We start from the raw sequence: 25,366 nt of genomic DNA, 5'->3' as shown, positions 1-25,366 counted from the left end.
TGACGTTTTAGCAAAAGTTGTTCAATTTGATAAGCACTTTCTATTGACTTACACAAATTGAAGATCTAAAACACCTGATGTGGAACTCCAGGGGCCCAGCTAGACTATAGCATATAGAGGTATGACATTTTAGCAAAAGTTGTTCAATCTGATAAGCACTCTCTGTTGACTTATAAAAATTGAACCACACCTACACCTGATGTGGAACTCCAGGAGCCCAGCTAGACTATAGCATATGAAGATATGACGTTTTAGCAAAAGTGGTTCAATCTGATGCACTCTCTATTGACGTATAAACATCGAAAATCTGGAACACCTGATGTGGAACTTCAGGAGCAATATTACACTTGAAATGTATAGAAATGAATGTTATGAAATAGGTATGGTGAATCAAAAAAGTAATTAATCCGTCTTTTAGACACGTATTTTTCTTTTCTCTCTCTCAGAAACAAATAATAACGAAGATTCAACAACGCTTGAATTCACTGCTTAGTAAAAATTTTACATACCTAGACGTGGCGTCACGAGCCCCCACTCTCCGACTTTGTTGCGTTATATCTCATTATTATATTGTATGTCTCTTCCAGACCTCGGGACTATAGAGTTCCGAATTTTTGGGAGGCAAACGTGGGGCCGAAGCCAACTCGCTGAAGCCCTTTTGAGACAACTTTAATGAAATGGTGACACAAAACCGACGATTATCCCTTTATATACTATAGAAATGAACCCAAGGACAATCCCCGGTAGACGTCGTTAAAAAAGACAATCCCCGGTTTTGTGTTAAAATATTGCTAACTATGGAGGAAAACTACTTGGGCTATTGTGATGGGATGTTAGTGGATGACAATGTACCTATTAGGTACATCTAAAAATGGCAGGTGGAGACTCGCCACCTCACTTACTGGGCCCCCGGGAACCAGTCACTGAATAGCAACAAGAGGGCAACAGGGACATGAGCGGCTGAAGGGTGAGGATACCTCGGTGGACTTTAAACGCAGATTACGCGCTCCCTGTGCTTACCATGAGGCACCTACCCTCCGAGCAGGGCTACTAATCCTGCTCTAGCGACTCCACTCTGGACGGCCAAGCCAAGCCAGAGGCGTGAGACCTACCCCCGTCATGGTTCACTCCGACCGGCCGGAGATGGGGGACAGTATACTCTCCCTGGAGAACTCAGTATATATAGCCCCGTGGGGTCGCTACTCCCCGTCTCCCAGCCTCAGATGTCCTGCGGTACCTATATCTCATTATTATTGTCGTTATTATCTCAAGAGCCTTTATCCCAATTATGTTAGGGTCGACTTCCAGTCACGATGCAACTGAGTACCAGTGTTTTACAAGGAGCGACTGCCTATCTGACCTCCACGACCCGGTTACCCGTTCAACCCAACACCCCTTGGTAAGACGTACTGGCTTCTGACTTCCCATAACGACTGCCAAGAATGTTCAATGACAGCCGGAACCTACAGTTTAACATCTCCTCCAAATGACGGTCATTGGTATCCAAAATATACGTAGAAAATACATATGAACTTAGAAAAGTTGCATTGGCAGGCACTTGCCAGACCTGGAATCAAAGACGCACGCTCATACTTGAGAGATTGGTTCTCTACCCACTAAACCACCACGACTTCCACTAAGTCACCACGACTTTGTCATCTATTTAATGTTTTTTTACGTAATAATACTTGTGTAATATTTTTGCCACACACAAATGCGGACTAATTAGAATCACTACTTTTATCCCTATGGTCACGTCTATTGCGGTTCAGTTCTCAGCGTTTTGTTTAGTCTGCTGTGCTTTTGCTGTTAAAGTACAAAAATTAAGTATATAGAACGTTTCTCTTCGGTCCCTTTAAATTCAATATCAGACTATTCAGATCTTTGATTTTGCTGACCCCGTAGTCGCTGGCATAAGGGACAGGATCCGCGTACGAAGTCGCGGGCAACAGCTAGTATTATTATAAATGCGAAAGTTGCTCTGTCTGTCTCTTTGTGTTTTCACGCAGAAGCTGTTTAAAAAATTGGTATTAAGCTAGGTAGGTAGTCTATACTGTAGCTTGAGAGAGGGTATAGGCTACTTTTTAACTGGGTGCGGAAAGTAATTCGCTTGAGGACATAAATAAAGAAAAAAAATGCAACAAATTCCTTCATTTAGCTACATTTTAAAGGGGTTAACAAAACCTATTTGGCCAGTAAAATCTACCCTCCACAAAACCATTTGAGCCAACAAAAAACTTTTCAACATTTAAAACACGGAATTATTAAAGTAATTGCTACAATTTGAACTCGGCATAAACTGTGAATCCGACTCAACGAATAACTAAACGGATTCTCGAAACATTTAACTTATTACTGCACTCATTAAACTTTTCAATGTTTTTTACTTGGCGCATTGCACCTCTCTTGCGAATGAACGTTTGAAAATACGGACCACTTTTCCTATTGTAAAATGTGGTTATTCGAATTTCGACCCTGAGCTACACTTTCAAAGCTTCTTTTTGAATGTAATTTAGAGATTTGAATATGGTAAATATATTTAAGGTATAATGTGCCCGCATGTCGTTGTTGTCAGGAGATCCCCTTAATTAAACAGAGAATTAAGACACCAAAAAAGTCCTAAACAAACAATTACCCTTGTGTTGGTAGATAATGACGGAGTAAAGGAATTAAAAATGAAAAGAGTCCAATGATCATTTGGCTAAACCTGGAGGAAGAATTTTCATGCAAACTCTGAACTCCCAAATTAATTATAAACTTATAAACGCAATCACAGAATTATTTCGCAACGAACAACTGGCTACTAGTTGCCCAGTCCCCGCATTGCGACTCCTATGGGAGTTGACATGCAAATATCGTTTTGACTGCATTACAATCGTATGCTAAGGGTGCTTCTACACGGTGCATGTAGCTAGAGCAAGCGACCCGCGCGAACGCAACAGAACACGCGGGTGGGTAGCCTACTTTGGTACATGCTCGAGTCGCTAGATCCACGCGTTTATAAAATGAATATAACCTGCGTATATGCCTCAACATGCGAAAGCTACTTGCACCGTGTAGATGCACCCTAACAGTCATTAGGCGTTGTTAAAAGCAATCGCGAGGAATCGCGTGGTTGCTACAATTTTATTTACGGGTTCACGTTAGAATTGGTAATAACTAATTTAAATAATGTTTTTGATGTTATGTGAGTTTTTTGGCAGCGGTTTGCTGGTTTCTGGATTTTTATTGTTATGATGAATTTTAATATCACGCTAGCATTTTTTCGAGGTTGATTCCTTCTGTTTTATGTGTTTGCCGTGTACTGATATAGAAATGAGACTAAGTAAAAATCATTACAACATTACATACTAATTTGATTAAAGCATTTTTAATGAGTGCTTATGTAAGGTATATCAGCCTACATAGAAATGAACTGCAAATAATTTACTAAATAATATTTTAGGTAATTGCGTGTAAAAGTTCTAATTAAAAATCCTAATGGAATAATACGAGTAGGTCCATTGTAATGGCATAATACCGAATAATTGCCTTTTGTACAAACCACACTATTTGACCACTACAAAGTCTAAAATTCAATCAATTAGCGGTTTGACCTCTGTAGTTTCATAAAGTTTCAAACAATTTAGTAAACACAGTTGTTACAATAGAGTTTATTAATGAACGGTTCCTATAAACAATAAAGCATTGGTTTTGTTTACGGAGAATAGTTTTAATAGGCTGACAAAAATAAAAACTCCCTCTAGTATCATCTTATGAACATCGAAATTTTAGCGTCAGTAAGCAAGAACTCACGTTGATAAATAAGTTAGTTTTAGATAAAAAAAAATTATAAAAGTAAAAGACATTGATTTAGCGTGCTGTTTAAATCTAAGTTTTTCTTTTAATTATAGCATATTGATGTAGAAGAGCGGGGTGTCCTAATACAGGCATTATTTGTTTAAAAGGAGGCTCCTATCACCAACTTATGTTTAACTTTAAAAACAGAAATAAAGATTTAGTATTTTTGTATTTCTCGCAATCATTTAAAATTTCACAGACTGTGTAAATTTCACAGAATTTTATTACAATAATATCTAATTACTACTTCATGAATGATTGATTCGTTTACGTCGACAAGAGGCTTCCTATTTCTAATTATTTTACTTGAATTTCTAAGAACTGGAGTTTGACGCTGGTTTGATTGTTGTGAAATAACTTTTGTTTAGGAAATTGAAGGTCAATTAAGTTTTAATCAGAGAGCTATAATTTAGACATTGTGCACGAGGTATCAATTTATCAGTTTACAGGGCATTGCTAAGCGTTGCTAACATGCGGCAAACCAGATGAGATGATAGGTTTCTATCCATAGGACCATATTAAATAAAAGACTCGTAAGCCATATCTGCTTTTTAGAAAATATGCAAGTATTTGCAATGACTCTAGACCTAAAATGTATGGTCAACGTTGTAAATACAGAGAAGAGGCATACAAAAATAATGAAAAAGCACAACAAACAAGTCTTCACCCCGCAGTAGAACATACAGTCTAAAATTAATAACGCACCATCTTCATTGCAATCTCAACTTAACTGCCCAGAACTTAGAGTAGCTATTTCATCCCTATCAAAGTAAATGACGTAAGCATATCTTGAAACAATGCAAAGTTTTCCCGGCCTACTTCCAGGATCGGGTTTGCTTTCAAGAACTGGTCACGAGCTCATTGACAAGAACCTATTGTTTTAAACTCGTTTTTACGTCTGAGGGAAACAAGTTGCTGTGAAAGTATCTATGTAGGTATGTATGTACGTGTATGTAACATGGAGGAAAGAAAGATAGCGAAGATGCCGTAAGGAAGGTAGGTCGGGTACCTTATTGTAGGTCAAGTAAGGTATGAACTATGGTGTTCGGGTTCCTTGTCAAATCAGAACCAATCTGTCAAATTGTTCTTGATTAATTAGTGATTTTATTTTAGAAATAATGGGCGGGTTCCGTAACCATACCCAAATTTTTGTGAGCTATTTTCTTAGGAGATTTTGCGTTATGACATCTCCGCTAGTCATTTTGTTCTCTATGGAGTGTAGTATGTACCCATAGCAATAGCGTGTCTAGAATGTAGTTGCAATGAGAAAAAAGTGAAAGATAATAAATAGTATTAAAGATTAATGTAGGAGCCTGTCATAATATTACAAAGGAGAAAATATTATCATTTATTTATTCTATCATGCAACGCGAAAGGAAAATTTCGCGGAAATCGCGCATCGAACAGAACCGGGCCATTAAAGGCTTTATGTAATGAGGCTACCTTTTTATATTTTATTCATGTTACGGAAATCGAAAAATACATTACTTTTTACTGTATAGTGTATTCTAATTTTGGATAGGTACATTAGTTGGATACGTAACTTGTTTCCAAATATAGTAAACGCACATAAACATGACAGACTTTTTACGTCTTGGATAATTTTGAACTTGCGGCTCAATTAGTGTTTGAAAAAACAACAAAGTTTTCTGAATAACTTTCTTAAAGGTAAGAGTCCTATTTTGAGAAAAATAAATAAAAGTTTTTGACTTTTATTTATTTTTTAACACATATTTTCCTACAATTTTCACGCCACAACAACACGAAGCCGAGAACCGCTGATAAGCCAGAAAACGTCGTGCCAAAAATACGCCGAAGCTTACTCTGACGTACAATACGCTTTAAAGCCCGAGAGTCCCCATTTTTATTTGGGGACGTTCACCACCGCTCTTGGGAGCATTATGTAAGGCTTGCGACGTCAAACATCCACGTCGGGAGACGGGAGTGCACTTAGCGACTTGGTATCTTGTTTCTGTTAATAGCTCCACTGACTTGCTTAGCGTTTGTGATTACGCGGCCATTTTGTTTTAATTTCGAATTTAGAATGCCTCTTGTGTTGGCGGTTTTTGAGCGACAAAGTTGTGTTAAGTCAGCGGTTATTTTTGATGGTATTTTAAGAAGCGTTGGTATTATTTTGCGGACATTTCTTATCCTCATTTTTGCAGCGATAAATATAATTTAAATTAAAAATTGTTACCTTATATTTTGTATAAATACTTACTGATTAAGATTTTTGCTAAGAAATGTTGATTCGTCTATATTAATATTATACGCTGAAGAGAATTTCTTTTTGATACGCCTAATCTCAGGAACTAATGGTTAGATTTCATAAATAACTTGAGAGTGGCTATTATAGGCTACTTTCATCCGAGTTTGTGGAGAAGAATTCTACGTGACGACGCGGATGAAACCGCAGGAAAACGGCTATTCTTAAAATAAGGAGTAAGTACTCATTTATCCTATAAAAAGTTGAACTGTAAAAGTGTTTTTGTGTCACTATGTTTCTCAATTACGTACTAGTGTGAGGGTTGAAACAAAGGCGTCAGTAAGCGTCCAACTAATGAGGCCTTGGCAATCCGTAAACACCCCTTGGAAAGCCCCCACGAGGGAACTATTACTCTGGTTTGAATATGGCGCCGTCAATTGTTTAGCTATTTATACGATTGTATTATATTTAAGAAACGTAAAATTGTGTGTACAAAGGAAATGAAACTGAGGGACGACTGGAAAGTACCAAAGAACCCTTTGCTCTGCAAATTGCTTGACTTATTTTCACGACTTTTTCTATTCTTGAAGCTACATTGGATAATACCAATCCAAGGTCTTATCCAATGTAGCTTCTTCTCTTCACTTGCGCTCAGGTCTCAAAAAATAAATGAAATAGAAAAAGGTTTTTTCATTTACCTAGTAGCTATTTGTTATATAGAATCAAAATGAGATAATAACTAATCCAAGCTTGACCAGAGCAGGGCTATCAAAATTAAATAAGATTTCAACGTTTAACATCTAATGAGAATAAAAGCTATACTTAGTAGAATTTCAGCTACTTATGATTTATTTAAAGGGCATGGCATTATTGTTGAACTTTAAGAATTTATCAAAATAAAATAAACTTTTCTGAAAACTTAGAGCGTATTTTTAGGAGTCACAAAGCGTATTACACAGCTGATTCTGTTTGTTCAAAGACCTGTGAAGATCGCGACCAAAAATACAAAAGGGTCTGCAAACTCAAACAATATATTATTTTATGCTAACACTAGCTATGTCCTTAGGTTTGTCTGCAAACGAGTCACACCATATGCCTTAGTTTTTTACCTTTAGCTTATAAGTCGAGGGCCATAGTCTGATGTTACCAAGCAAAGAAGCTATAAAAAAGAATAATGTACTGTACATTCGACGAGTAGAGAGAGATTTGCATGTACGTACAAACACACAAACTTTTTAGCTTTATATGTCTCACCATTATCGATGGCCGATGGGGAGTTTTCTTTGTGGAATCGCCAGCAAATTTACCCCGAGGGGTAAAAAAAGGAATTCTTCTGAATCGCACAAAAGGGGAAGATAAATTAAATTTTTATACGCAGAACTGCCAAAAATTTCCTTGTTCCGTGGTGAGAATCTCACGTGCCTTGGGACACGAATTGGTTAAAAAGGGAAATATTTTTTTACGAAAAACGTTGTCTCTTATTGGTTGGTAGTAATAATGGTTATTGGTTAATTTGGATTTTCTTTTTGATGTTTTTGTCACGTAACTATGTACATTATTTGAATGTAGATTAAATTGAATAAATATTACCTACCTGTGTATTTTTTCAAATGCGGCCTCATTATACATTATTAGACATTGTTAAAAGGTTTGAATAAAACGATATTTGATATGACACACATATTCCAGATTCTATTATATTATCCATTTCTTTATATGAACTTTTCGAAATTATACACAACAGAAAACATAACATAGGTACCTAGGTATAATAAAAAAAATGCATAACCAGTTATAAAAAAGTATGACCCACGCAATACATGACGTCACTGTCAACACTCGTTACAACAGTCAAATAATGTTCAAATCAAATGCTGAAGCCACGTGGACAAACATCATTACACTCAGCGGGTTGACGGGCCATTAGTTTCCTTCCACTTGTGTATAAACATACATACAAATGTCTTCCAGTTGTGTATAAACATACATAAAAACGTATGTTGAAGATTTCAGTCCATTTTGTGGGAGTTCAAGGATTTAATACTATTTCACAATGTGTGTATGTAGGCTCTTGGATGGTAGATAGTTTCTCTTCGAATTTAAGCTATGCTCGGCATATACATAATCATAAACACTTATTAATGAATCTATATATTGGTGATGTGTCCAGGAAAATATATGCTGTAGTTTTGGAGTATATTTCTGACAGACAGATGCGGCAAATGACTTTGTTTCATAAATTAGGTAGTGATTGATTCAGAAATTAAAAGAGGTAAGAATAAAAACGATACAAATAAATTATTCCGAATACATCAGTGTAATTGATAAACCTTTTATTAGATTCCAATCAATACAGACCAAAGAAGACAGAAATAATTATTTTCTTCTCGTTAACCCTTCAATGGCCAACGCAAGTTCGTCAGACGTAATCTTGGAAAGACGTAGGTTTAACAGAAAGGAGAAATGAACACCGTGTGAAACGACCGCGTGTTCTTTTGCAGGGTTATTGCGTCTTGGAGTTTCCTAAGTACATGTAGTAATCATATATATCTAAATTCGTTAAAATGGTTGATCCTTTCTTAATTTCCCATTCTATCATTAGGTAATTTACTAAGGGTCCTTATAAAACATACTTAACTGTATAAAATATTTTAATTAATAATATAAATTAATAATACGGGGATAAAAAAATACCTGTCAAACCTATTGTGAATTTCAGCAGCAGAAACGTAAAGACAAAATTTTGTACAATTTATTTGAAAATAAATACAGAATATCTAAGCTGGTTCAAAAAATACAAATAGACCCAGATCAAAAGAATACCGTTCAAAACCACAAAGTGTAGTTTATAGATGTTATCAATCCTGGTATTATTAAATTTCAAAGATATAAAGTTTCATGAGGCGGACGAAAATTCTCAAAGAATTCCAAAGTTGCAATATTGAAGACGTAAAGCTTTCTATATTGTGACGAAAATGCAATATGGGTGCTTGATACAATGTTACCGCTACGATTTTAAACTTTGTCGAACTTAAGAATTTTGAAGAAACGTTTGTCGTTATAATTGTTGCGTAGAAGAATACTATGTAGTTACTATTAAATATTTTTTCCCATCGAATGAGTTAAGGAGCTTTTTCGTGAAAACTAACTGAATGAACACAAACTTTCACGTTTCTAATATTGGTATGACTGTTTTATGAAAAAGTATCTAATGTATGCCTATAGATTTTTCATATCTAAAGGCCAATTTTACAATCATCACCTAACTTCTACCTGAGGAAGTAGGCCGCCTAATAGATTTAAAACGACAAACATATTCATTTAGATAAATTATTGGATTAATGCTCATTGCTCAATCCTTCTCCGTGTGAGAAGAGGCCTGTGCCTGGAATGTTTTGGAGACTGAAAAATCGCCCCGTATTCGAAATTATCACTAATAGCCACAGCTTACTAAAACATTCGTAGTAAATAAATGTAAGTAATTCAAAAGAAAACGTTTCAAAGGATCCTATGAAATATTAAAACTGTGGGTCGCGTAAACTCAATCCGCGAAGAAAGATCAGAAAGGTGACCTCATAAAATATTAATAGAGCCTGCAGGCAACAGGATTTATAGACTAGCGTGAGTTTGGGTACTAACAAATCTGTCTTTAGTTTACTTTAAATGTTTTCTATTTGTAAGAAATAAAATGTACTAACTAAATACTGTGACGTTTTCTTTGCTACGAGACTTACCTTTAGGACATTAAAAAAGTTGATCATATTTGCATGGCGGTTATGGTATTCGAAACTGATATTAAAAAAATCAACATGGAGAAAATACAGGACACGTTATTATCAGATTAATTTTCTGCTTAAAATGAAGATTATAATTTTACATGTAGTAATATATTAAGTACTAAACTCAACGCTTTAATTATTTTCGGCTCTGTATTAACTCTCAACTCCCTTGTCGCTTGGGATCCTTCGTCCTTGAAATAAGACAAGTCTAAGTATTAATAAATAACTTTCAAGCCTCCATGAATTTATAATCGGGTAAAATTCACAAAATGTAAATTTTAGGATTAACCCATCTAAACTAAATAGAATTTACAATTTCGCTTGACCTAGTTTTTAATAGACCAAATAACAACTGATTTTATCGTTGACCTAAATAATTCAAAAATTACGATTCATACAAAAACACTAGTCCATATTATATTTCCTCTTTTCATTTTACAAAGATATTCAGAATCAAAGTTTACTTACGAAGACGTTTACCAGATTTGGCTGCTTACCTGAAAAGAGACGAATATTGAATGTTAATATCATAAAAGTAAAAATACAGACACAAAACCAGAAATTATTCCGAATCAAAATAATCCCGATATCCTTATTGTTGAATAAAATTAATGATTTTCGTAGTTAATCTAAGATTAACTACACAACAACAAGGACAACGATTACAACGACAAGGATTTTTATCACATCTAATAGAATTATAGTTGTGAATTTTATTTTGGTATGATTATGGTACTATGTGCCAATACACCCATGCCCTGCAATGGGGCTGCAAAACTAAACTTTATGGCGACTCGTATATAACTGCTGAACACAGATACGTGCAAAGGCTCATGAAACAATGCCATGTTTAAAAAAATATTCCCATAGAATCTTAAATCACAATCAATTCATAAGAATATTACTCACGTTAAGTTACTACATAGTATAATATAATCAATGGAAGATGTAACAAACACCATCGCTCTCATAAATGAAGACGCTACGGGTTATAAAACAGGATGCAGAACATCAAAATTCTCAGACATCATAAAACAAACCGCGTTTTGTTATAGAAACTCCCTTGCATGACAATGGTCCTTCTAGTACAAATAACAGCTTATTTTCAAACAGCAATCGTCTTATTTTAAGATATAAAGGCCATGGTTCTACTGACGGCTCAGTACTGCCCGTCAAAAATTGAAAAGACCTCTAATATACTTGAGTAAAGTTTGAGAATGATAGTTGTGATATTGATGAATTTTAAATCGTGGTTTTCGTAGTGTTGCATATCTCAAATTAGAATTTGAACGCTTCGAGCGAAGACACGCTGTAAGTACGGTTACTTTTTTATTATAATCAATGGTGCTTCTGTAGCTTTAGAATCAAATATGAAGTTATTCTGCGAAGCGTCCAGTCATTTAAAGTTAGCACAGACATTTGAATTCAGTACTACAATGTAAATGCCTTTTGGTACGAATACAATTTTCCAGGGTACTTATTAAGTTTCACTATGTTACTCTGTGTCTAACCGCAACCCAGGCGCGTTTTCCGCCTGCCAGCCATTAATTAATTCTATTATCCGCGAACTGCATTTTCTCGCATAGTGCCGGTATTTTAGATTCACTTTTACCCCTTGGTAAATATTTATTGAATTCTCGGAAAATAATGTGAATTTGAATATTGTTGGGGGCTTTGTTTTGGAGTATGTTAAACAAATTAATTATTAACATTATTATTTAACATTTGTCATATAGCTTCAAAGGTATTATAGTATAAACATCCTACACTGTGTTTTATTGTTACATACAGTGTTACCCAAAATAACGAAGAGCTCTGAGACAATACAGTTTGACATTTGCTTCAATGGCTTCGCTCTAACTACATTGTAACTGATCAAGTTATACCATAATATTATTCTTGTTGAGTTTTTTGTTTAGCTTAATCAAACCTAAATATTGTGATAGGAAATCCAACAGGGTGGCTTTATTTATAAGCAAAGTTTTCCTTATTAGACTTGGCATATGAATTTCATTGACATCTTCACTGTCAGTACATATTGGTGTCTCGAATATTTCTTCTGAAATTATGTCTTAAATTTATTAAGAAACTTCATCTTGTTCATGTTAATTTTCATAAAAGTTTACCATGAAGTATTGGCTTGGTAAGTTTTCGGTTAATTTATTTTGAGTGTATTAAAATTTGTGTTTAACGTGATTACTTTCTGTCTTGAAAGTTTAAATCTCATTACATGTTGTGTTGTCTTCTTACTTTTTGATTTATCTTCTTATTTTTTGTTGTTTATTTGTAGTTAATTTTTAAGTAATGAGATTATTTTTATTGGCATTATGAAAATTCCGTATGATAAAATTTACTATTAGTATTCTGTTGTAACATAAACTTTTAGAAGTGCTTATTGCGAATCTACTAAATGTATCGTTAACACTTATTCGTTTTAGTGAAAAATCACTTCCTGAATTTTATGCTAACCTATAATACCGACTTATTATTTTCACATGGTCTTTATTCAACATCCCTATTAACAACGTATTTCCAGCGATGTGGCATATCCTAATCATCAGTATAGCAGTGGTGTCTGCACAGGGCAGATATGAGAATACCAACTTGAAGCAAGACTGGTGGGAGACTGCTGTGTTCTACCAGATCTATCCCAGATCCTTTATGGACAGTGATGGAGATGGCGTGGGGGATATTAATGGTGAGGATAATAAAAATGAAGAATAATACCTTAGCATAGAGGGTTCCGATTTTAGAAGAGATAACATGTTTGACCAGTAGATTGCTTATAGATTTTGACAAATATCTTGTTACTAGTTTAAGAGATTTTGCTTTGATAGGAATGATGATGGATGGATGGATGATGTTTGTTCATAACCCGATAAAATTGGAATATTCCAAAATACCCACAGACAGGACTCGTTTTAAACTTGTTAGATAAAACGGCCACAGTGAACAAATTAAAACGTCTCACAAAGGTTTTTTCACGAAAAAACAAATGGATGACAGCTTCAGACCGTCTTTATTTATCGTTAACTCTATCCAAGTTCATTAATCTACCTGACACTCCGTCTTGGCCCTTATCTATCCAGATTTTACAGCACGCATACCGTACTTAAAAATAGGGTTTGTAAACCGTTTACTTAAAAATAGTTGGAACAGCGAACAAAGGCGTACCTAGTTGACTTTAGACATGAATCGCTCTGAAGCACGGAGATGCGTCTGTAGCCAAGTATAACACTGCATTGTTAATGCACTACACTGTGAGATCTATATGTGTAAATAGAGGGATGCTCCTTGTAACATTAAAAATGTAAGCATTCACACCAGAGCGATGCGCGTATTAGTAGATAGGTATATCAAAATTTATGTACACGACTTATCAGGAATTCAATCAAGGGATTCATAAAATTCAGATTAGATTTCAGTGGAAAGCAATTATGAAAGTAAATGATTCCGATTCCAGGAATAACATCAAGGCTAGAATATTTGAAGGAATTAGGCGTTGACGCAACATGGCTGTCACCGATTTTCAAGTCTCCGATGCACGATTTTGGTTACGACGTCTCTGATTATTATTCTATCCAACCCGAATATGGATCAATGGAAGACTTCGAACAACTTCTAAGAAAAGCTGGGGAACTAAGTGAGTCAAATTATTCATAAAGTAATACATAAATCTATGCATAACCCACAAACGAATTATCGAAAATGTTCTTCACCGAAATTCGATAACACAGCGGATCGGTTATTTGAACTTTCTTAATAAGATTTCCCTTTACAATTTATATTCTAAGGGCCTTCTTGTTTGTATAATTCGAACAATTTATTCTGGTGTTGTTTTTCCTCGTTGTAATTATTTCTGATTGGGTGCTTCGAGAAACTGGGAGAGGTAAACAATGGTAGTTTTGAAGAGGTTGATGCTTGTTCTGAATGGGTTCGTAAAGATGTAATCATTTTGAATTGTATAACTGATACCCCCTGAAATGAAGTGGGAATACAAACGCATTATTGTTTAACGCTGATGAGAATACGCTCACGATATTTGGGGCTGTATTTCATAATAGTTTAACATCTTCCTAATCATATTACGAGACACTGAATAAATCAATTACTATTCATGTAAATGTGTCATAGTTAACCAATCAGTAACACTTGATATGGCTGTCTAATCATGAGTGTGTTTAATTAATTCCATTAAGTAATTTCTACCTGATTGGGCTTTGTTTCAGATATTAAGATAATTTTAGACTTCGTGCCGAACCACTCCAGCAATGAGAGTGATTGGTTCATTAAATCTTCGAACAAAGATGAGTACTACAGTGACTGGTATGTTTGGGAGAATGGACATCTGGATGATCGTGGACAAAGAAGTCCGCCCAATAACTGGGTAGGTTAATGTACTCGATATCCCTCTTCGGAAAGTAGAAACAATGTTACTAAGAGATGGCGTCAGATAAAATAATAGTTTAAAAAAACTAAAAAACACGCTTTTTATAGAAAAACGAACTAAAAAATAGGAAATAAATTTTAATGAATTTAAATTAAGAAAACAGTGTTAAAAATTTCAATGAATATAAATTAATAATAGTGTGAATACAAAAAAAAATATTTAAAAAAAAGCGTGGGGTGCATGGTGTCAATAGTTATAAATATTTTATTGACAGATATGAGTACAGTGATTTTCATTTCGATAATATCTTAAAAGCACCCACGCTTTTTAAATATATTTTTTGTATTCACACTATTATTAATTTATATTCATTGAAATTTTTAACACTGTTTTCTTAATTTAAATTCATTAAAATTTATTTCCTATTTTTTAGTTCGTTTTTCTATAAAAAGCGTGTTTTTTAGTTTTTTTAAACTATTATTTATTTTCCACTTTTTAGTTTGTTTTCAAACTATTACTTGTTTTGTAGAATTAAAATTCTCTTTAGTATACAAAAATTTGTCAATATTAGAGAAAACGGCTAAAGATAATTATTGGAAATAAAAATTAACATCGAGTCCTGTCTTATCGACTGTAGAGAAAAATTCTAGAAAATTTTAATTAATTTTCTTACCTTATCGACTATAGATGAAAATTATATAAATTAACAAAGATCATATTTTGCAAATTGAAAAGCCTAGAAGTCGGTGTCTAATGGATGTTACTAAGTTAATTTTGCCACCGACTTCTAGGCCGATGCACCTAAAATTAGTTTTTTTTTGCTTTTTAGTGTTTTGGGAACTCGGTTTAATTTTTTGTAAAAGGTTATTTATTTAAAGCTTTTCAGTGATACGAATAGTTGTCACTATCCATACAAGTGGGAAGTTCTCATCAATACAAAGAATATAAGTCCAAACGAGGTATTTTACATATTCAGTTGTCGAGTTCCCTTGACTTTCTCTGGTTTCCATCATCAGGTCAGCTCCAAACCTTCACTGTTGCATAGGTCTTGTCAATACGAATAATTTAAGCCCAAACACGAGGTAGTTTACATATTCAGTAGTCGAGTTCCCTCCATTTTCTCTGGTCTCCATCATCAGGTCAGCTCCAAACCTTCACTGTTGCAAAGGTCTTGTCAATACAAATAATTTAAGCCCAAACACGAGGTAGTTTACATATTCAGTTGTCGAGTTCCCTCGACCCTCTCTGGTCTCCATCATCAGGTCAGCTCCAAATCTTCACAGTTGAATAGTGCTTTTAGGCGTACATCTAAGTGTCAAGTTTTTACCCTATGTATGCCTACAAGTTTTGAAGGTTGCCCTCGATTTCTCAGGGTTTCCATCATCAGATACTGACCTGATGAATATGGGACCAACTGGCAGCTATTCCAAGTCGAACAAAAAAAGAATCACGTAAATCGGTCTATAAACCTCGGAGTAATCGATGTGTATGTGTAACCTCCTCCTTTTTGGGAAGTCGGTTAAAATGGAAAAATTTTATCAAATTAGTGTATTGTCATCGGTCCTCAATAAATCTACAAAGTTTGAACGAAATCTGGCCGTTTAAAGTGGGTCAAAATCGCGCCCAAAGAAGTCGGTTACAAACAAACATACAGGTGAAGCTAATCCCACCCAAAACATAAATGTGAAAGACTGCCAAGTTCGATAATATGGGAACGCTTCGCCTATAAAAGAAGTGAGATCTGAATAAGTACCAAGTTCCATACACATACCTCAGTTAAAAATAGTTACTTTTTAATGATGCTACTTGGCAAGTTTTCACACACCTTGTTATAAACCTACTAAATGCAATGAATCAAGTATTTAATTTTCTATTAAAACTTGCCAAGTAACATCATTAAAAAGTAACTATTTTTAACTGAGGTATGTGTATGGAATCTCACTTCTTTATTCATATTATCGAACTTGGCAGTCTTTCACATTTATGTTTTGGGTGGGATTTCATTTATTTTTGTAAGGTTGTTTATTTTATTTTTTGACGTGACAACGTCTTATAAATCGATGGAGCCGGCTGCACGCACGAAAAAACATGACTCATGCGGCGTTACCTCGCTCTGAGGCTTGAAGTGCAAGCGAGAGCACGCAGCGAACGACAAAGAGGCACAATCGGCAGCTACTCACGTTGTCACGTTCAACTACCGTCAGTAAAACGACTTTACAGACAATGGTTTTTTTCATATGACTAAGTTAGTTAAGGAAATGACTCATTTATTCTATCTTTCAGATTTTTTTATATGCACGCTTCTTACAAAGAAATGAACTAGATTTACCAACTGACTGACATGACATGTTATCATATATTATGTTTGTGGATCAAAGTTACACATTCGTTATTTTCGAAAGTGACTCACACTTGGCCGTTTTCAGATTTTTACTTTACTTTGAGTAAATACAAACCTTTGTAACGAATTTCAGATCGGTACGACCATTCGAAGATACATTATATAAATATAGATAAATTTAGTTCGTTTTAGTTCCTTAGGGGTATAAAACACCTTCATTATTTTAAAACCGACTCACACTTGACCATTTTCAGATTTTTCCCTTTACCTTGACATAAAGACCTACCTCCATGCCAAATTTCAAGTCAATACGACCATTGGAAGTGGTCTAGGTTTTTGATGAGTGAGTCAGTCAGTCAGTCAGTCAGTCAGTGAGTGTATAGTAAAAATAGCGATTTTCTGACGTCAATATCTCAAGACCTACAATAGGTATATTAATGAAATTTTGTATTTTAGATGAGTGAGGGGGTCTCAACAGATACTTGAAATTTGATATGCGTGAACAAAATAGATTTTGAGTTATAGGGTGTTCGAATTTGGCCCGAAATGGTTCGTGTAATATAACCCACGGCCGGTGTGTCGCTTTTTTTGCTCGAACTTGGCGGACACACTGCCGTGTGTCTAGATAAAAAGCGTGTAAAAAAGGATAGACGTAGAAGACTATACCGACCATAAATAAAAATAGCCTGGAGATGGACCTAATATTAAAAAATATATTTTGTTAGCCAAAATCTGACCTAGCATCATTCTTTTTTTTAATCTTCGTTTTGTTAATATTTTTTTATTCAACGTTACGTAAATATGTACTATCATTATCCTCCTGCCCTTAGCCCAATTTTATTTGGAGTTGGCACAGTATGTTTTCTATCTGCCGTCATCTCACAAGTAACATTCTTTCTTACCATATCTACTTTCACACAATCCATCCATCGTTTTTTTATTATACGTAAATATGTACTAATTTGTCTGATATTAGCCGTGTCTGTAATTTAACTCTTTTATTTGTCTCTTAGGTCAGTGTATTCAGAAAAACAGCCTGGACGTACATGCCGACCCGCGATCAGTATTACCTACATCAATTCGGTACCAGCCAGCCTGATTTTAATTACAGAAACCCTGTCGTTGTTGAAGAGATGAAGGTATGTTGGCAATGACAGGTTTTTAATCTATTTTCTATGTAAAATGGGTTTTAATTTTACATGTATTTTATAACTTGCTACCGCCAGCGGTTTCACTGGCATCTCTCGTCAAATGGAAATCGGAAATGCTCTGCGCACTCGATAAAAAGTAAGCCTGTAGCCTTCATGGATAAATGTGCTATAAAGTAGCAACAACGTTTTTAAATCGGTACCGTAGTTCCTGAGATTAGCGCGTGTATAACAATATAGTTTTTAGCCTTATAACATGAGTACAGATGTACCTATTATTGTGGTTTATCTATTGGTGGATTAACTTTTGACTATCGCTCACGTTGAAGATTCCATATTTGTTGCTATCTTAGTTATCGAAATTTTGGAGCATAACAACCATCTTATCATGCAGAGAATACTTATGTGTGGTAAAAATCTAAACGAAATTATTTATCTGCACACCTGGCATTTCTGCTTCAAAGTCCATATTGTTATTTACAAAATGGAAAATCCCCATCATTTTACCTCTAACATTAGTACAAAGAATAAATTAAACACGAACAATTCTGAAAAGTTTGGTTACTGTCTGAGCTTGTTTTCCAAATACACAAGGCAACGTTATAAACAAATAGTTACTACAGACGCTATCTAAATAAAGATTCACATTTGTAAATAACGTTATTCGGTGACTCCGCAACTTGTAATGAAGATAAATGTATCTGCGGTCCACGGCTTTCAGTACGTTACTTAAATATTTGAAAACGCTTTTTGTACTGGGAAAATTATGTTTGATTTTGATGAATATAAATAATCATGTTTGTAAGTGAAGGATTGGATGTATCCTTTGACAATTTGTTGAAATATTTCGAAGGCATTTTGCTGATTTTTTTTCTGAATCACTCTATTCATTGGATCATTCCATTTGGTGATATCTTAATTTTCACTCGTAGATTAACTAGGGGATTTCATAAATTTACCCGACTGTCATGAAGGTTTGTGTTTTTCATGCTGTTAGGGAATTTTCATAGTTATTTAACTAGCCCAAGAGAAATCCTTGGAATTTATTCCATACCATGACTTATTGAAATTATTAACTTTATATTTTCAGAACGTTATAAAATTCTGGCTAGAAAAGGGAGTGGCTGGTATGAGAATCAATTCTATTAACCACCTCTTTGAAGTTGATAAAGATGTGTTTGGTGGAAGGTATCCTAATGAACCCCTGACTGGTAAACCTGGGTTAGGTCCAGAAGACTATGGATATCTTGATCATGTTTATACGAAAGATCAGGACGAAACTTATGATATGGTGTCTCAGCTACGAGATGTGTTTGACGCTATCAGCATCAGGGATAATGTGACGAGGTATGGTGATCGTTTCAAAGTATTTTATTCCAAGGCTACGATGTTTAGGAAGGGTAGGTAGAAGTTGAAGAAGCTCGATTGATAAGCTGTACAGTTAAAGTAAAGAAAAAGTAATTTAAAGAGTGGCTTACATAATATTTTCTGTATATGTGTATTCTGTATATCTGTATATGTGTATCAAATTCAATCATGAAAAGTTATAAAAATAGAAATTGCCAACATCAAATTATTCTTTCTCCCTCGAGAAATTCGCCATCAAGATATCCAAATGAATATGACAGTAAGAATAATCACCGAAGAAAATTTTGAAGATCCTCATGAATATTAGAACGAGGAATTCACAAGATGTTTGAAATTTCAATTTGCGAAGAGATGGCACCCATGTCGAATCCCATTTATTAAAAGAATGAAATATTGGTTGTAAAATAATAGTCAAAGAACGCAAAGTCTTAATATATTACTGAAACTATCAATTAAATCACTTTAAAATTCCTTACCTAAAAATACAAGAATGTTGTAAAAATGTGGCTGTTTGTTGTGTTTAACGAGAATTTATTGCCACACTACAAAATTTATGTACGCACATTGCGTGTTAACGTTGACGCACGTACGTCGATTAGGTGTGAAATGAAACAATATTACCGTTCGTACATACTAACTACTATAAATTATTATCTTTTTCATGTTGGTTCTCATATTCCCTGCAAATATTTTGATAAAACCAGAAAGACGTAGGTAACTCAGAAAATCAGTACCTTTAAGACTTGCAGGTCTAATATAAGATTCAGTAATATCACTCACCACAACTACCCCAATAACAACAGCATTCAATATGAACAAGATTCATCCCACATTCTCACTTTTATATCCACTTTCAGGGTAATGATGACTGAAGCTAGTACGACCATCAAAAATGCAGTAAAGTATTACGGGGAAGGCATTCACCGCGGTGCTCATATACCATTCAATTTTGCTCTCATCGCTGACCTGGACAAAGATTCGGACGCTAGAGACATTAAGTTCGCGGTAGACAGATGGCTTACCTATAAACCTTTGAAGAAACAAGCTAACTGGGTTGTGAGTAGCAAATCTATTTTTGAAAATAGGTGCTTGTTTTAGTTTGGATGTGCTGTGGGAATGGAGGATAGATAGTGCAAAGGGTGCAAGATGGAACAAGGATACTTCATAAATGAGTATAGAGGAACAATTTGAAATTGTTGACAGCTTCGGCAAGAACCCACAATAGTAAAAAACATACCTGCTCAATTTAATTATCTCTGAAATTATAAGAGTACTCTTAATACATACACGAAATCACAATCCACCCAAAAATATTCTTACAAATTGACACTTGTATTCATTTGTCGAACTTTATCAAAACGCCTCGGGCGTCCAATGGAGCCCTCTAATTTTGGCACGCATTTGCTCTACGGGGGAAGTGTTACATGGCCCAAAATTAATTGCGCCATGTCAGCAAAATATACCACGGTTAACAAATAACCCATTTCAATATACGCAATTTGACAAATATCTAGCCTAAGGGTATTGTATATTATTTCTTTAGCAAACAGTATGGGTGTGTCTTTTATAAAAATGCCTTCCTTTCTACTCTTGGAACGTAATAACATAATTATAATGATTGATGCTGTTGCGAATCGAGTGCCTCGGGAATCGAGTTGTGTCAACTGATAATGTGTTTCTATAATGGGAAGGTCGCCGGTTGATATTCAAATACATTGTAATGTTGTTGTGTACCAAGATGATGAATGACTGAAATAAAATAGTAAATGTGTACTATTTTAAAAATGATACTAAATATATTTCTGACCTTTATTTGATTAATGCCTCTTTTAATATCTAGGTGTGAATATTCGATGATTGCTACAAAATTGTGTTTCAGACTGGAAATCACGATAAGAGCAGAGTCGCGTCCCGTTTTAGACCAGAACTGGTCGATGCCTTCAATATGCTTGTCCTGTTGCTCCCTGGGATTGCTATCACTTATATGGTAATTCAAGTTCTCCTATCTCAAGGTTACCGACATTGAAATTCCCTTCACTAGCGTTTGTTATTAAATCAGCTGAAACTAATCTATGCAAATCGTCGTTACAAATTCATGACAGTCATTAGTAGCACCTGTTACAAATAGTCCTCCGTGACCTTCGAACCCATTTAAGTACGTTACACCTTTATCAGCTACGACTAAAGGTAACAAAACTATGACTTAAATATAAAGGACTACATGTATATTTTCTGCTTATCCCTTCTGAAGAGATAGATGCCACGTCACTAATGCAAATAACGCTTATATATTGAAGGGCGAAGAAATAGGAATGGTAAATGGATTCGTTCCGTGGAGCGAAACGAAGGACCCTCAAGCCTGCAATACGGACGACCCTGTTAATTTCATCGATGTGTCCCGCGACCCCGTCAGGACCCCCTTCCAGTGGAGCAATGGAAAGAACGCAGGTAGCCCAACCTTTTGAATATTTCGCATTTCTACATGAATAATGTCGAGGTCAACACACGACAGAAAAGGAAATGACCCTTTTAATTTTCTATCAAAGGCTTACTGATGTATATCAACACCCTAAAGGTCCATTCACTCAACTATTCCCGCCTTTGTTGATCTTTATAGACCCCAACATTCTGTTAAAGGCAAATTGTAAAACTGTCTAGACAATTTCAAAAGTTTTTCTTTGAAGTTGATGATGTAATAAAAATTCAATATTTAGTTTCGAAATCTTTCGGAGTTAAAAGGGTTTATGTTTGTTTTACCTCCTTAAATATCTTTTAAAGTTTCTGGGATTAGCAAAACTGAGAGTTGTTATTGCAGATATAAAAGCTACTTTACCTCGCAAATGATATACTTTATCCGATTTCAAATTCAAATGACGGAATCCTTCTGAATTAATGTTCTCAAAACCTTCTTTCATAAAGTCTGTTGGTAAAAGTGTATACAAAAAGATATTCATGATTCAAATCCTTTGCATGTTTGTATCTTAATGTTTCTGGTGACGTCATTTCTTTTTCAGGGTTCTCAAGTGCGGAAGTTACCTGGTTGCCGGTGGCTGAAGGGTATGAGCACTTGAATGTGGCTGCCCAGAGGTCGGCAGTTCGTTCTCACTACCAAGTGTACCGAACTCTGACGAATCTGCGCTTACGACCAGCTTTTCGACTTGGACGATACGAGTCCTTGGCTCTCCATAGGGATGTTTTTGCTTTTAAAAGGTTTGATATGGATATGGAATCTATGGTTGTATCATTTTACTTCACGTTATTTATAGGGTCAGCTAACGCTGAACAGCCTCTATCTAATACTTTTGATATTTAAATATAATCAAATAATTTAAAGATTGTTGTAAGCCGCCATATTATTACTTTATCTAATTTGTATACTGATACTTATGATCATTTTTAAATTTTCAGATGGTATAACGACGACACCTACGTTGTTGTGATGAATGTAGGCAGAGTCTACCACGTGGTGAATCTCACTGCTTTCGACCTGATCTTTGGCCAGCTAGAGGTTGAAGCCAGCAGTGTTTTGTCTTCCAGAACATACAGGTTAGTTATTTTTATTTATTCACCTATGTTATCACAATAGAAGAAGAATCGACTTTATGTTTGCCCAAAATAATTATATTTTATTCCACGTGGACGTAGTCGTGGACCAGTTCTCTTAAGCTAGTTTCCTGCGATTCCACCTATACCCTATAGTAGCCTAATATTCTCAGGATTCGGACAATCATTTTGTGTCAAATTTTATTGTTAGCGGCTGATAGACAGGGTTTCGCATTTATAATGTTAGCAAGGATTACAGGCACAAGTAGTTCAAAAGCAAACATCTAGTAGCAAAATTGGATTACTCGTATGTTAAAGAAATCATTATAAGATCTCTCAAGCTAACCGTAAGTACTTTAATCCGCTTTCGACAAGAGAAACCTTATTACAGACTAGACAACCGTTTTGTTTATGTTGTCATTGATGTAAAGCCGATTCTTATACTATTACCTTAAGCCCGCGGTTTTGGCCCCGACAAATGACTTCGACATATCGGGTTAAAAATAAGCGTAGGTATTAGCCTTCCTTAACTCTTTAGCTTCACAATATGCAGTTCCTTTTAGCACATAGGTGCAGATTTTTTCATAATCTATAGATAAACTTGTCCATTACCATTTTAAGTAGGCTGAAATAGACATGATGAGTAAAAGAAACTTTTTTTTGCTTGTCTTTTTCAAACTATGTTAAGTTGGCTTTTTATGCTTACGCCACATTTAGGTGGTACACATTTCTGTTTAGCTTATTTTTAAGTATGTAAGTATGCTGTGCTAAAATTACTTATCTACATTTTCAGTGACAGTGTTCAAGCAAACTATTTGGATTTGGCGGCTGACGAAGCTCTCGTACTGCGAATGCAAGTTTGAAAAAACGGGTGAAGATTAGTATTAAATAGTTATGAGCAATTAAATGTACCTACCGGGTAGTAAATTATAATTAGTAAAAACTGTTTTCATTTGAGTTGTATTTGATTAAATTACGAGTAATGTCCTTAACTTCCATTTAATTTTAAGTTATTCTTAGTGTTGCTGCTGAAATAGGGATGATGAATGGTCTAATCCACAGATGTATGCGTAGATAGGCAGGTATGCTCGATTTATTTTACCTTCTTCAAAGAAGAACGAAATTTAAAATTCATTTTAAATTTGGCTTTGCATTAAAGCTGGTAAAAAAAATAAATTATCAAGGAAAAAAATATTTGCTAGCTATAAGGAAACTTAGGAAAAAATATATCTACAAAAATCCTCTGAACTATCGTAGTAACAGACACTTTCAGACCATGATCTTGCGATTAGGTATTTTATTTTGAGATGTAAATCTTATCTTGACATTGCAAACTGTTCTAGACCGGATTTTGCCGTCAATGCACGGAATTTCACTGTGATGGGGACATACCTACAGACATGCATTGATAACAGTCCCCACTCACCTGATTTGAATATAAACTTTTCGAAGATAAATGTTATATAATATTCTATCTATACAATTTGTTTCCCGTAGTTATACCTGTCGTCTTATAAAAAATGTTTAGTGCTAGGTTCAAAAACCATGCCTTGTAGAGTAAGACTGGACAATGAAAATTGACCAAAAAAAACGAACTTAGATTCTAAACTTAATCATAATATGGCCGGCAAGGCCTAAATGTTAGGTAACACGTCAGTTTCTTTAAAACGTCAATTCAATCTTTAGCAAAAGACATAAAACTTAGTTTCAAAGTTAACAGGTACTTCTTATCAATAAACTGGCTTATGACGACTGACCCGTATGAAATGCTCAGGGGATCGTCCTTTTTTCTCAAAGAATTTCTCACCTTTTGTCAACTATCAATTTTAGCACGTATAAAAGTTATGTCAAATAAAACCTTTTGAAAGTTTGAAACGGTAAAAGTTTTTCAAGCAGGCATGATGTCTTGGTATTCAATGGTATTATTTAGAACGACAACGAGAGTATATTTACACGCAGTTCAATTTTGATAATACTTAAACACACACTACAACACACTTACATCACAACATATTCTGCATATGGATATCCTGTCCAAGTTACGTTGTTCTTTAGTCATGAAGGTTATATAAGAGATTTAAGTACAATAATGTTCAGGTTTTTCTTTATTTTTATCAAAGGACTTATTTTGCAGATTGTACCGTAAACAGAACATAATATTATCCAACAACTGCCATCACCAAAAATATTACATTATCTACAAGTTTCGAGAAATTCAAGAGTGACATTGGATTTATATGAGATTAATGTAACTCCAAATCTAGAGCACGCTTCTGTTATCATCTATCTTGTAGATAAGTTAGACCTACCATTGCGTGCATACGGCGTGATATTAACATATGAAGATAAAAATATACCTAATACATACTTATCTTCTGTACTGAAGATATCAGCTCTGAAACAAGTTGTCTAACAAGGGTGTCTATGTTTACTACACTAATGTAATAAACAGGAGACATTCTGTTTGTAGGCCCTTAAAGCTTCGAATCTACTGAACCGATTTGAAAAATTGACATTGTTGGAAAGCTACACTATTTCCGAGTAACATAGGCTATTATAATATTTTATCGAAGTACGGGCAGTAGTGCCACGGGACTTAAGAAAACGGCTAGTTTATCAGAAAGCTCAGAAAAGAGTGACAGGATTTTGATACAGTTTTCACCAGTAGATTATACATTTTCGGCCGAAAAATGTACTCATTATCTATATACTCGCTGGAGTTCATCTGCTCTTGAATATAATCTCATTTTG

The 25,366-nt window shown here is 34.8% G+C and overlaps 2 protein-coding genes across 13 annotated transcripts in view; one reads left to right on the top strand and one right to left on the bottom strand.

The window, feature by feature from the left end:
* The window catches only part of Pde1c (Phosphodiesterase 1c), a 455,862-nt gene that overhangs the window by 113,335 nt on the left and 317,161 nt on the right, over window positions 1-25,366 (bottom strand). The gene's annotated exons all lie outside the window — the stretch shown is intronic.
* Window positions 10,968-23,563, top strand: LOC110378767 (maltase 2). Of its 2 annotated transcripts, none has more exons than XM_049835884.2 (12): window positions 10,968-11,136; window positions 12,362-12,523; window positions 13,289-13,468; window positions 14,055-14,212; window positions 17,570-17,695; window positions 18,795-19,051; window positions 19,930-20,128; window positions 20,952-21,059; window positions 21,370-21,520; window positions 22,087-22,282; window positions 22,481-22,618; window positions 23,409-23,563. In XM_049835884.2, the coding sequence occupies exons 2-12, from the start codon at window positions 12,364-12,366 to the stop codon at window positions 23,476-23,478; spliced, it is 1,743 nt and encodes a 580-aa protein (XP_049691841.1). In that variant the 5' UTR covers window positions 10,968-11,136; window positions 12,362-12,363; the 3' UTR covers window positions 23,479-23,563. The 2 variants fall into 2 exon arrangements, with proteins under 2 accessions (XP_049691841.1, XP_021193832.1); XM_021338157.3 differs by lacking the exon at window positions 10,968-11,136 and adding an exon at window positions 11,828-11,968.

Source organism: Helicoverpa armigera, chromosome 6 (assembly GCF_030705265.1).
Source record: "Helicoverpa armigera isolate CAAS_96S chromosome 6, ASM3070526v1, whole genome shotgun sequence".
Taxonomy (NCBI): Eukaryota; Metazoa; Arthropoda; class Insecta; order Lepidoptera; family Noctuidae; genus Helicoverpa; species Helicoverpa armigera.
The sequence above is the reverse complement of the archived record's forward strand: the minus strand, read 5'-3'. Positions and strand labels throughout refer to the sequence as shown.

Excerpts from the sequence above, each read along its gene's own strand:
- LOC110378767 (XM_021338157.3), top strand. Across the intron at positions 14,213-17,569 it reads GAAGTCCGCCCAATAACTGG|GTCAGTGTATTCAGAAAAAC; the intron begins GTAGGTTAATGT and ends TTTGTCTCTTAG. Across the intron at positions 22,619-23,408 it reads TTGTCTTCCAGAACATACAG|TGACAGTGTTCAAGCAAACT; the intron begins GTTAGTTATTTT and ends CTACATTTTCAG.